Here is an 11,900-nt window from a genome sequence, read left to right as displayed (position 1 = left end):
CCCTAACCCTAACCCTAACCCTAACCCTAACCCTAACCCTAACCCTAACCCTAACCCTAACCCTAACCCTAACCCTAACCCTAACCCTAACCCTAGGGTGACCTCAAGCAGCACTGGCCAATCAAAATGCCCTGATGCTGCTTTGGCAGAATGGCCCTCAGGCCCAGATGGCCCTGGTGCAGCTGTTTGCTTGATACCATAATCATCAGTGAACTGCGCAGACGTGAGTGTCAAGCTGCACGTCCCACAGCCCAAAAATTGGGCACGCCACAGATGCAAGTGTAGAAGGCGCAGCGTTCATGTCATGCGCATGAGAGGTGAGGACTTTGGGATGGCATGTAGCAGATGTAGCAGCCACAGGATGGGTCTGGAGATGAGGGAGAGTGCAATGGCGCGCATGGCAGAGAGGTGGAGGGGCAAGCAGAGACTGCTCTGCTGCCTACAGACCCTTTTTTTGCGCACGCGCACGGCTGTAGCAGGCCGCAAGGACAGTTGGCTGGCATGGGAGCATGCACGTGCACCTCTGCTTTCCCTGCCGGAGAATGCGCACCCTGCGCACCCTGTTGCCTCTCAATCAAATGCTGCTCTGGGGGCAGCTGCAGCAGATGGTGCTCAATGAGAAACAGAGGATCACAGTAGCATTAGGGGTGACAATTGCAGTAGGCATGCGCAGCCAATCTGACAGACTTGAACTGCAAATGCAGAGGATGGAGGAACTGTTGCCAAAGCACCTTGCAGCTGTTGGGGGCCTGGTTGCAAAAGTCAACCAGCAGTGCATGCGCCTGCTGGGCAGTAGTTGCCTTGTCACTGGCAGTCCGTGTCTGACAGGCAAGCAAGCCCATGGAGTCACTGCTGCGCTCAAAGGACGTATTGACCTTGACAAGGAGGCGGTGCGCTTGCTTGCGCGCGCTCTTGAGGTTGTTCAAGGCCTGCAGCAGAGGGGCAGCATGCGCATCAAAGCGTGGCGCTGCAATGGAGGTACCAGTCAGACAAATTGAAGAATGGCTTGCCGGCTTGCCATTTGGCGGCGCACGCCAATTGGTCCGCTCTCACGGTCTGCCTCTGCCGCCGTCGCTTGCGCCTGCGCACGGTCCGCACATGACCCCTCAAGAACATTGCTGCCGTCACCTCATCATCAATGCTCTTGCCCGCACCTCTTTGCCAACACCCCTCTCCGCCTTCTCTCCTTCTTTAGTAAACGCTTCCCGTGTTGCTGACTCATACATGACTCCTAGGCATCTTTGGGCTGGCACGTCTCTAAAGGCGCCCAAGCGCGTTGGCTGTGTACTCAACATTGCACAAGCCGCCGTCGCAGTCATCTATGACTAAGAGCCGCCTCTTCCGGCGGGGCCTTGACGCCGTCTTGGCCCCTCTACGGCTCTTTGTTTCCGTTCTCTCTTTGTTTGGCAGATGATGGAGGCAGCTGAACCTACTCCTACGGCTGCAAGCCTAGGAAAGGATGTAGGTGTCTCCTACAACAAGACTTGCGCCTTGACGCACGGCTCCTCATTTGGCACTTCACCGGTGTTGTCGCCGTTGCTTCCTTGAGCACTCACACGCTCTCGGCATCTCGACAGTGTTCTCTTGCACACCATCTCAATCCCTCTTAAGGCGCAAGTTCCCCCTTCCCCCGTGTGTATTGCTTCACCTACTCCACCACCGACACCCCTAATCCATACGCATTGGGCTCTCACCCTCTTACGTCTGTCAACCTGGCTCGCGCCGCTTTGCCTTCTCTGCCAACTCTAGGTCATTGGCAAATCCTTGCTTAGGTGCGCAGTGGCACAGACAAGATCTTGCTTGTCACTGTTGCCGCGCCTCTTTCAAGTCTTCCGTTGCTTGAGCAACCCTCACTCTTGCTTCCGAAGCCTCTCCACGTCTCCTTGTTCCGCTGCCGGTGCACTCTGCCGCAGCATTGTGCTTCTAGCAGTTGATCACGCCTGCTTGTTGCCGCTTGCCGCTCACTTGCAAGCTCAGTGTTCCCACCGCACTCGCCCGCGTCTTGCTCAGCGCGTGCAACTGCAACACTTCTCAAGTCAATCCATTGCCTTAGCAACTTGCTGCGCCTCTTGCAGCTTGTCAGTCGCTCTCCAATCAGGTTGCCCAAGCCTCCCAGCACCTGATTTCAAGTAGACAGGGTCCTGGCCTCTGCTGCTTGTGCTGAGCGCACCTGGAGCAGCTGTGCCTGCAAGCCCAATCCACTCAGTCACATCACACCCTTGCCTCAAGCCACTGCTCATCCACAAGGGCAAGCAAACAGAAGCAAGCTCGCTGCACGGCAGGCCGCTCCCACGCTGTGCCAGACACGTGACGCCTCCTGGCATGCCCCGTTGGCCTGGGCGCGCCCGCGAGGCGACGCGTCTGGCACGGCGCGCTGCGCGTTGCGCGCTGCCGCCCTCCGCAACACCAACACCCGGCACCCGGCTCGCCCCTCGCCTTCCCCGCCGCCTGCTCTCGCCCTCTACCTCCGTGGCGCCGTTCGTCTGCCGCCGCGCCTGGCGCCGGCCTCACCTGCCCCGCTCTTCTCGCTCCGTCTGCGGGCGCCCGTCGCCTCGTGCCGCCGCGCGCGCCGCTGCGCCCGGGTCCAGCGCATCGCTCGTGCCCTCGCACGCCTCGCAGCACCGCCGCACCGCTCGTGCGCCGCACTGCCTCCCGCCGTCGCCATGGCGTCCAACGAGCCGAGCTACGACGACTACGTCGAGCGGTGAGTGCGCCAGCTGGCTCGTGCGGCAGCGATCTGCCCGTCACACTGTGCGGCCACTGCGCCAGCCCGCCGCGCTGTGCGGCCAGACCGTCACACCGTCGCGCTGTGCGGCCACAGCGCCGGACATACCCTCGGCAGCACTCGCTCATGCCCCCTGCTGCAGCATCCACTACTCGGAGCGCTACTCAGACGACAAGTGGGAATACCGGTGCGTCGCGCTTGCCGCCTTGTCGCAACCGCACTCACCGCTCCGCACAGCCATGTCATACTGCCCAAGCCGCTGCTCAAGCTCATCCCCAAGACCTACTTTGACCCGGAGGAGCCGGGCGTGCTGCGGATTCTGAGCGACGCCGAGTGGCGCGGCATCGGCATCACGCAGAGTCTGGGCTGGGAGCACTACGAGGTCCATGGTGAGTCGAGCAGGCAGGATGCGAGCTGCTGCGGGTCGCTCTGGTGCGGACGCGATGGGGCAGCCGACTGCGAAGGCAGAGCCGGCAGCGAGCTTTGCCCAGCGGTGCCTCATCTGCGGACGCTGCTCCGAGGCGCGAGTCTCTCGCGGAAGCGCCGCCTGTGCTTCGTGCACTGACACCAGCGCGCGATGCAGCTCCAGAGCCACACATTCTGCTCTTCCGGCGGGCAAAGGACTTTGGCGAGAAGGTGAGCACCCTCGGCTGCAGCGCATGCGCGTCACTGCTGCGGACGCTGACAGAATCTGCGCCAGCACTGAGGCATGGCGCTTGGGCTGCAAGACAAGAAGGGCAAAGCAAAGGAGATCGGATGGCCGGAGAACACGGCGAGCTTGGCTCGAGCGAGGCGCTCGACGAGGGCTGGCGCCGACTAGCGGGGCTCGACGAGGTCAGGCCGTGGGCAGCAGCGCCCGGCGGCGGCGACAGCAGCAGCGCAATATAGCGTGCAGCTGCACGGACAATACAGCACCGGATGTCCGGCTTTGCAACGTGCTTCGGAGCCATGCAGCTCCCGCGCGCTCGGCGCACAGGCGAATGCGATGCATGCTGGATCTGAATGCGGCGAGGTCTGCGGGCGTGGGCGCTGTGGAGCTGCTTCTGCGGGCGTGGGCGCTGTGAAGCTGCTGGCGGAGCGTCGCACGGCAGAGGGCTGCAGTTAGAGGCTGAATGGTCCTCTCCCTGTTTCCTCTGCCTCTCACTCGAGGGTGGAGGTCGGCGCTTTGGGAGCCAAGCGGCACGCTCTCGGCGTCCCACAGCAGCCCGAGGGCGGCGCCGCCTCGGGCCGGTCACGTGCGCCGCCTGCACTGCGACGCTGCAGAAGAACGCCGCGGCGCGGCGCGCGCGCCGCACTTGGCTCCCACACACATCTCCCTCCCGGGCGCCGACACCTGTCGCTGCCAACTGCCTCGTCCTTCCTCCTAGCCGGGCGGTATGCGGAGCCGGAGTCAAACCGACGGATTTCGCTGGCGTGCGTGCGCGCACCCGGCTCGCGCCGGCGTGCCGCCGCTGCCAGCGCTCGCTTGCCGATTAAGCCGGGGGGCAGCTGCGGGTGTCTGGCGAGAGCCGGCGCCCCGGAGCTTGCTTCTGACTTTGAGCAGCGCACACTCCACGTAATGACCATGATCATCTGCTAAGTCATTGGGGTGCAGCAGTAGCGCGGGCGTACGGGCAGCTGAGTCGCTGCGCGAGAACAGCGAGGGACGCGGCGCGGGTGGAGTGCGCTGCTGTGTGCTCAGGTCACCGGCGTCGGCAACGGCATCGGCAGTGCGCTCTGCTCACCGGCACTCGCGTGCGAGGCATCAGAAGCTGACATGCTTTCTGGTCGACTCGGAGACGTCAGCTGCACGCCTTTGTGCTTCGCGCCTGATGCTGGCGCTCGCTATGATCCCCAGCCCGCCAGCCTCCGCTGTCAGGCTAGCACCGCTGCAGATCTTGCGGTGGGGCGCAAGCCGCTCTCACTCGCCCAAGTCATGTCAGCTACGACTCGCACTGCAGCCTGCTCGCCTGCATCACGCAGTCGGGATGATCGCAGCGCGTATGCATTGCCTCTAGTCCCACCGGCTCTTTTTGCGTGGCTGTGGCACGTCCTCCTCGCGCGGCCGACGGACGGGCGAGGGGCTCCTCTCGGCGGTCCGGGCAGCGTGCGAGGAGCGGCGCGCAGGCGGCGTGTCGTCGTCGCGCGGCACGTACGGCCGGCGATGGGGCGACGCTGGCGAGCTTTCGCGAGAGTAGTCGCGTCTCCGTGGCAGAGGAGAGTGGTCGCGCGGGTCGCGACGTGCGCGAAGCGGAGGCGTCGAGCCCGCGGAGCGGTCTCGAGCAGACGACGGGGTAGAGTCGCGACGCCGGCGAGCGTCGCGCGGAGCTGAGCGCCCGGCATCGCCGCACGAGCTGCTGCGGCGATGCGGGCTCCGAGAGACATGTCTGCGCGGCGCGCCCGAGCTGCGGCGAGGACTGCGTGACCGGCTGCGGCTTGGGCTGCGCGAGCGCGACGAGGATCGCGACGCCTCACGTCGGCGTGGCGGCGGCGAGTACTCGCGGCCGCCGCCGGAGTAGCGCGCACGGGACGGGCGCTCGCGGCTCGAGGAACGCCGCTGGCCGCCGGCGTCGCCTCGATCGAGGTAGCGCGAGCGCTCGTCGCGGGCGTGCGCGCGATCGTAGTCGCGGTCGCGGTGGTTGCGAGGGTCGCGCGCATGGGAATCGTGCGCGCGCTCGTAGTAAGGAGGCTGCGCCGCGCTGCCGTAGCGGTCGGACCCACGCTCCTCGTGGCGTGGACCCGCACGCGCTCCCTGCGGTCTTTGCGTCAGCACAAGATGGCCCAGACGCGCAGCAGCAGGCCAAGAATCAACTGGACGTGGTGGTCCGCACCGACAGCGCCGACGAGCCTGCGCTGCTTGCCACGCGACATGCACTCACCCAGCCGACATCCTGCGAGCGTTCGGTCACGTTGCCGCTCTTGTCCTGGAACACGTTCGCAGGGCCGCGTCCGCCGCCTCTGCCGCCGTAGGGCGGTCCGCCTCGACCGCCAGCAAAGCCGGGGCGCCCGCCGCCTTCTCCGCTGCGCATGCCCGACGCACCAGCGCCACGCACGCTGGCAGCGCGTACAGCCTCTGCATCCGCAGCACGAGCCTTGGCCAGCTCTGCCTTCTTGAGCTCGACGAGCTCGCGCGGGATGCCGCCGGGCGCGTCCTGCGCGTCGAGCAGAAGCGCCCAGAGCGCCGACATGAATTCCGGAGTCGACGACTCAAGGAAGCCCGTGAGCGAGAGCTGCATCTTCTTGGGGTCGGGAAACTGGCGAGAGAGGTCAGCGAGGGCGCACGCGACGAGGGCGTCGACTGTGGCAGGCCAGCAACGCGAGCAGCACATGGCTGACAAGCACGCAGATGCCTCGAGCGTTCGCGACTCGCGTTTTGCGTGCCTTTAGCCGGGCGCTCCCAGCGCCGCCTGCACAGCCTGTAGCCGCAGCACAGGGAGACGCGCAGGCCGCATGTCATGCGGAAGCTGCACTGCCGCACAAGCGCATCCTCACTCGCCCGCGCTCAAGCACCCCTGCAGCCGCTCCGCAGAGCCGGGCCCTGGTCGTCTAGATGCGCCGCCACTCACGCGGTTCTCGTCGCCCTCGAGCATGCCCATGGCATACTCGCACACGACGTCGTCCTCGAAGCCGAGCAGCGCGCGCGTCTTGTCGGCGATCCACGGGCGCACGACGTCGAGCGCGACGCGGCGCACGTCGACGCGCTGCGCAAAGCTCGGCGGGAACTTGCCCTGCGCGGCGAGGGCGGCAATCTGGCGAGCCTCCTTGCCGGCGAAGCGGCTGTCGCCGTGCGAGGCCGAGATGCCGCGGTAGGCGGCGTCGCCCATGCTGCGCGCGGTGGGCGAGCGGGCGGCGGTGGCGACCAGGTGTGAGGCAGGCGCGGCGGTGAGCGGCGGCCGAGTCGACAGGCTTGGTGGGTGGTGGTGGAGGAGCAGCGCGACGATGCGCCGCGCGGCGGCGCGGCGCGCCTGAGGCGGCGGGCGCGCGCGGCCGGCGTCTTGTGTGCCGCACCAGCAGCAGGCAGCCGCTGCTCCTTGCGCCTTGGAGCTTCCTTCTCCCACCCTCGCTCTGCAACAAGCACGCCCTGCCCGACCCCCTGGCCCTCCAACCACGCCCGCCTGCGCCCCCTGCCTGCGCACGGGACACACGCCGGAGCCACACGTGCAGCTGCTGCCCCGTGCAGCCAACGCAGCCGCCGCTCCACCGCCTCCGCGCAGCGCCCGCGCCTCGCACTGCCTGCGACTGACGCCTGGCAGAGCGGACAGCGTCGCAGCCACAGCCAGACGCACCGCGCGTGCCACACGCGCTGTCCGCCGCTCCTGCCCGGCGGCTGCGGCTGAGCGGCGGTGTGCGCCATGGCGCCGGCCGCAGACGACGATGCGGCGCCGCAGAGCCCCGGCTCGGCCGTCAGCGTGAGCCTGAGCGACGGCCCAGCGCATTGCACTGAGGCACCACACAGTCCGCCAGACCGGCACGGCGGGGCACAGCACGGAGACCGCACGCCGGCCGCGCAGCAGGCGCAGCACGCCGACGCCGCAGCGCTGCCGCCGCACGCTACCGCCTCAGATGCAGATCTGTCGCAGCCTCGCAGCAGCTTCGACGTTGTGCCGCTGGACGACTTGCCGGTCGACGAGAACGTGGAGAGTGCCGCGCCCACGGAAGCACCTGCTGAGGCACCCCGGCGCACCAGCTCGAGCGAATCACTGCCCGAGCCTGTGAGCGAGGCCGCGCCGCAGCCGACCGAGTCACTGCCCGTAGCCGTCGAGGAGGACCAGCCGCAGCTGCTGTCTCAGTCCTGTGAGTGACACGCAGGCCGCTGCGCAGTCACGCAGTAGTGTGGTGCTGCACAGCCGAGGACCTGGCGCACGCGAGCCAGAGTGGCCGATGCAGCTCTGCGCGATACGGCGATGCACGGCCAGCATGGCACACGGCTCAGGAGCTCTGCGCTCCCTTAGGGTCCCACAGCAGCAGCAGCTAGACTGACGCTCTGTCCTCGTGGTGCAGCTGAACCGGCTTCTCGTGCCACGGCCCGACCCGCCTCCGCAGCGCTCGGACACAGGCGCTTCGAGTCCGTGCCGCCCGAGCGCTTCGACCTGCCCGAGTCCTCTACGACAGCGCACGGACCATCGCCAGGGCTGGACGACGTCTCCGAGGGCGATGAAGACGCCGACTGGGCGCCACGCACCACTGCGCGGCGGCATCCGAGCTCGGGCAGCGACCGCGTGCACGGCTTCGTGGATGTCGAGCTGGACAGCGCCGGGCCGTCGCGCGCTGCCTTCTCTCCCTACGGGCCGGGCGCTGCGTACGGCACGCGCTCCAGCGTCGAGGTGCGCCAGGACTCCATCTCGAGCAACAGCAGCACGGCCAAGGCCATTGCCGCGGCGGCCGCACATCGCGAACGCATGCGCGAGCGGCACGGGCAGCAAAGCTCCTTCGGTGCCGAGTCAGGGCGCGCTTCGGGCGACAGCATCGAGGCTGTGCGGCAGCACATCAGCCCGCTTGACGGGCACAGAGAGCGCCGCCGCAGTAGTCTTGGCGCGCCAGCTCCGGCAGAACAGAGCGCTCAGCCCGAAGAGGTGGGCGTGGCCCGTGCAGACCGGCTCAGTGCAGGCAAGGACCGGCACGCCGGCGACGAGCAGGATTCCACGCGCCTCGGCCAACTGAAGAGGCGCGACCTGGCCCCGATCAACACTGGCGCCACGATGCTGGTGGCAGGCGAGGACGGCGAGATCAACATCGTGCTGAGCCCGGCGAGCAACGGGAGCCTGCGCAGCCCCGAGGTTGGGCGCATGGAGATCGTCTCGCTCGACGATGAGGCAAGCAACGATGCCACTCACGGCGCGCATGACGCTGTCCTCGAAGAGCGCGCGGATCCTGCGCGAAGCCCATCGGCCGTCGGCGGGCCGAACGACCCCTCAGCAGCCCCGCCGCATCAACAGGACGCGCATGCGGACAGCATGGCGGCCGTTCCTGCCCTCACCGATGCCGCCGACTCGGAGGCAAAGCCAGGGCACGGAAGACGAGCGTCGCGGGGGCCGTCCGCGCTGGAGCAGCACATCGTGAGCAGTGCTGCGAGCCCTGAGCCCGGCGTAGCTGACATCCAGCGACTGTCTGCAGTCGCGCACGCGCATGACTAACCTGCCGCCAAAGGCACGTGCCGAGGACGTCAAGCACCTGTCCGACTTCGAAGAGATGATGAAGCTGTACAAGCAGAGCGAAAGGAAACGGCAGGAGCTTGACGAAGAGCGCAAACGAGTCAAAGACGCAGAGCTCTCCGCCGCGCAGTCAATCTGGTCCGATGAGATCCTGCCGTCGTGGACGCGAGCACGGCGCGAGGCACGTCTGCGTCAGGTGTGGTGGCGCGGCGCGCCGCCCAATCTGCGAGGCCGAGTCTGGGCTCTGGCGTGTGGCAACGCACAGATGCTGCCGCGCAACTTGTTCACCTCGGCCGCCAGCGCAGCGCGCACCGCGCGCGCCGACGGCACCTTCCCGGCCAGCGACGACGAGGCAATCGAGGCAGACATTGCCAGCACACTGCCGAGCCTCAAGCTGTTCCAGAGGGACACGGGTCCGCTCTTTGACGATCTGCGCGACGTGAGCAGAGCGCGCACCCATGCTGGAGCGAAGCGCGGAGCTGACTGCCATTCCGTGCCAGGTCCTGTCGGCCTATGTCATGGTGCGCCTCGACCAGCTGTCACGCCAGCGCGAGTCGCAGCATGCGGCGCAGGGGCCAATAGCGTACTGCGCAGGTGCGGCCCCGCTGGCGGCGATGCTGCTGGCGAACCTCTCGCCGTCAGAGACGCTCGTCGCGCTGCTGAATCTGCTGGCTGAGCGGCCATGGCTGCGAGCTCTGTATGCTCCAGCGCCGGCGCCGGCGGCGGGAGACACGCACCTGCACACCAAGACGCCTGGCGCGCCCGCCTTCCGCCAAGACGCAGCTGCTGGGTTCGAGCGCGTCTTTGACACGCTGCTTGCCGACCAGATGCCAAAGGTGCGTCCCAGTGCCGCGCCCGTGCCGTCGCCCCTGCTCAGCCTCCGGCAGGTCTACGCCAACATGCAGGCGCGCGGCGTGCGCCCGAGCGCCTACGTGCGCGATTGGGTGCGCACGCTCTTCGTGCCGTTCCTGCCGTTTGACGCAGTCGCGAGGCTGTGGGACTGCATGTGCGTCGAGAGGTGTAGATCTCCTTCTAGCGCTGACTGACGCTGCCTCAGCCTGCTCGAGGAGGGCGATGCCCTCATCTTCCGTGCCGGCCTGGCAATCGTCAAGCTGCTCTCCGCTCGGCTGTACGCGCCCGACCGCGCCGAGGTGGGTAGCGGCCATCGCATTCGTCTGTGCCAGATCGCCGCTCAGAGCTGACCCTCCGAGCAGCTAACGTCCATCCTGCGAGGCAACAACGCCGCTGCACTGCGCGTCTACTATCGCGACGCGTCGATGGGTCTAGCGCCCGCAGCTGTCACGGCTGGCCTGCCGGTGCCGGCCGAGCAAGGAGCTGCCGAGCCTGCCTCCGCGCCTGCAGCCTTGCGCAGCGTCGAGGCAGACGCTGCCTGGGTGCCGAGGGACAACGTCTACGCGCAATACGGCATCGGCGAGGAGCAGCTCTTTGCCACGCTCGAGGAGCAGAACGAGTGGTGGCGCGACAGCACCCTCGAGCGCCTGCTCGATCGCGAGCTGAGCGGCTAGCGGCGGTGACCTTGGGCACGCCGGGGTTGCCTGGTAGCGCAATGCACCGCACGCATGCAGCCGCCGTCATGGAGTGCATTGCCGCAGCTTGACGCCGGCGTCCCTGAAGATCTCGGCCGTGCGCCCATCGACGGCGTAGTTGAGCCTGGCGACAGGTCAGCGGGGCACATCCGGCGGCGCCGCAACGTGCGACCCACTCGTAGACCACCTCTTGGATGCCCACCTGGACGATCTTGACTGCGCAGCGCAGACACGGACAGCTGGGAGAAGCGTCAGCTGCAGCCCTGGCCAATCTGGTCGCGGTCGGGGCTCACGTATTGCAGTAGAGCACTGTGCCTTCCGCGCCGCCGCGCTCGCGTCCGCACTCGAGCAGCGCGTTCTCCTCGGCGTGCAAGCACAGGCACTCGTCGAGCTTCGTGCCGCCCTCTGCACCGGCGTTGCAGCGCGCGCAGCCGCCCTCGCTGCAGTTACGCAGGCCGCGAGGCGTGCCGTTGTACCCGGTCGAGAGCACGCGGTTCGAGCGCACCAGCACTGCCCCGACCCGGCGCTTCATGCAGTTGCTGCGCAGCGACGCAAGCGTGCACAGCGAGAGAAAGTACGTGTCCCAGCTCGGCCGCAGGCGCGCATGCGAGGGCAGGTCGAGCGAGGCCAGATGCGCGTGCAGCTCGTCAAGCGTGTCGAAGGCGTTGAGCACGCGCAGGCCTGCTGCAGCCACGAGCGCCTGCAGCGAAGTTGCCGGTCCAGACGTCTTGAGCGCGCTAGTCGGCTGCACTGCCTGGCTGAGCGAAGGCGGCAGGTGCGGCAAGGGCGGCAAGGAGACGCACGTGGCGCCGTACAGCACTGTGTCGTCAGCGGCCACGAATGCGGCCAGGTCCGGGGTCGCGGCGTCGTCTGCGCGGCTGGGAGCAGAGTCAGCTGCCGCAGGTGCCGTACATGCCAGGCGTGCCCGAGCTGTGCGCAGCAAACGCCTCGTGCAGGCAAAGGCAGCTCTGTACCGCTGGCACGGAGAACGGCCTGCCCAGTCCCTCGCCTGTCGCGCATACACTCACCGCAGCTGGTGGCGCTTCCAGCGCAGGCCCAACGGCGCATCGACGGCGACGAGCAGCACCCAGGGCCGCTTGTCGAAGCCGACGGCAAAGTCGCGCGCGCAGGCAATGTCGCGGCACACGAGGTTCTGCGTCCAGTGCGCCGTGGCGTAGTCGAGCAGGTGCGCCGGGTCGGCGAAGCTCACGTCGCCGCCGCTGCCCGCGCCGCTCTGGCTGCCCGCTGCGGCGGCCTCGGCGGTGGGTGTGCGCGGCGGCGGCGCACAGCACGGCGCCCGCACACGCACGCGCCGGAAGGCATGCGCTGCCACAAGGAAGTCGGCCACGCGCTCCTTGCCGGCGCACGGCGAGCCGACGAGCAGGACGAGCATGGGCGAAGCAGCGGGGAGGCGCACGCGCGGCAGCCCGTGCGATGGCCGGAGGGCGTGCTGCGGAACGGAAGAGGGAGGGGGTGTGGAGGTCGTGTGAGCGAAGC

General features: G+C 67.6%; 5 protein-coding genes across 5 annotated transcripts; 3 read left to right on the top strand and 2 right to left on the bottom strand.

Annotated features, from left to right (window-relative positions):
- Positions 1-2,663: 2,663 nt before the first annotated feature.
- Positions 2,664-3,431, top strand: FA09DRAFT_338232 (regulatory subunit of cyclin-dependent kinase; the record flags this gene model as incomplete). Its single annotated transcript, XM_025744078.1, has 5 exons — positions 2,664-2,704; positions 2,868-2,912; positions 2,963-3,114; positions 3,309-3,361; positions 3,414-3,431. The coding sequence occupies 5 exons, from the start codon at positions 2,664-2,666 to the stop codon at positions 3,429-3,431; spliced, it is 309 nt and encodes a 102-aa protein (XP_025599241.1).
- A 64-nt stretch (positions 3,432-3,495) lies between these two features.
- FA09DRAFT_260360 (hypothetical protein) lies at positions 3,496-4,390 on the top strand. Its single transcript, XM_025739737.1, has one exon. It carries the CDS (start codon positions 3,728-3,730, stop codon positions 4,199-4,201), a length of 474 nt encoding a protein of 157 aa, XP_025599240.1. The 5' UTR covers positions 3,496-3,727; the 3' UTR covers positions 4,202-4,390.
- A 25-nt stretch (positions 4,391-4,415) lies between these two features.
- Positions 4,416-6,625, bottom strand: FA09DRAFT_317801 (hypothetical protein). Its single transcript, XM_025740887.1, has 3 exons — positions 6,271-6,625; positions 5,584-5,958; positions 4,416-5,456 (listed from the first exon to the last, which is right to left on the bottom strand). The coding sequence occupies exons 1-3, from the start codon at positions 6,526-6,528 to the stop codon at positions 4,719-4,721; spliced, it is 1,371 nt and encodes a 456-aa protein (XP_025599239.1). The 5' UTR covers positions 6,529-6,625; the 3' UTR covers positions 4,416-4,718.
- A 2,033-nt stretch (positions 6,626-8,658) lies between these two features.
- On the top strand, positions 8,659-10,382 carry FA09DRAFT_296362 (hypothetical protein; the record flags this gene model as incomplete). Its single annotated transcript, XM_025740161.1, has 7 exons — positions 8,659-8,760; positions 8,819-9,356; positions 9,451-9,692; positions 9,744-9,862; positions 9,914-10,007; positions 10,071-10,137; positions 10,240-10,382. The coding sequence occupies 7 exons, from the start codon at positions 8,659-8,661 to the stop codon at positions 10,380-10,382; spliced, it is 1,305 nt and encodes a 434-aa protein (XP_025599238.1).
- A 66-nt stretch (positions 10,383-10,448) lies between these two features.
- On the bottom strand, positions 10,449-11,508 carry FA09DRAFT_281143 (hypothetical protein; the record flags this gene model as incomplete). The annotated part of the gene is made up of 4 exons (XM_025739808.1): positions 10,449-10,527; positions 10,580-10,642; positions 10,697-11,281; positions 11,432-11,508. Coding segments are annotated over 4 exons (804 nt in total), but the record flags the coding sequence as incomplete, so codon positions are not given.
- Positions 11,509-11,900: the final 392 nt, after the last annotated feature.

This window comes from Tilletiopsis washingtonensis (genome assembly GCF_003144115.1).
Source record: "Tilletiopsis washingtonensis strain MCA 4186 unplaced genomic scaffold FA09scaffold_8, whole genome shotgun sequence".
In the NCBI taxonomy this organism is placed as follows: domain Eukaryota; kingdom Fungi; phylum Basidiomycota; class Exobasidiomycetes; order Entylomatales; genus Tilletiopsis; species Tilletiopsis washingtonensis.
Note: the sequence above shows the minus strand (reverse complement) of the source record. Positions and strands in the feature narration are given on the sequence as shown.

Bases quoted from the DNA above. Each gene is read 5' to 3' on its own strand.
- FA09DRAFT_260360 (XM_025739737.1), top strand. From the start codon at position 3,728: ATGCGGCGAGGTCTGCGGGCGTGGGCGCTGTGGAGCTGCTTCTGCGGG.
- FA09DRAFT_317801 (XM_025740887.1), bottom strand. From the start codon at position 6,528: ATGGGCGACGCCGCCTACCGCGGCATCTCGGCCTCGCACGGCGACAGC. The intron at 5,959-6,270 runs GTGAGTGGCGGC...CTCTCTCGCCAG, and splicing joins TCGAGGGCGACGAGAACCGC to TTTCCCGACCCCAAGAAGAT. The intron at 5,457-5,583 runs GTGAGTGCATGT...CAAAGACCGCAG, and splicing joins GCTCGCAGGATGTCGGCTGG to GGAGCGCGTGCGGGTCCACG.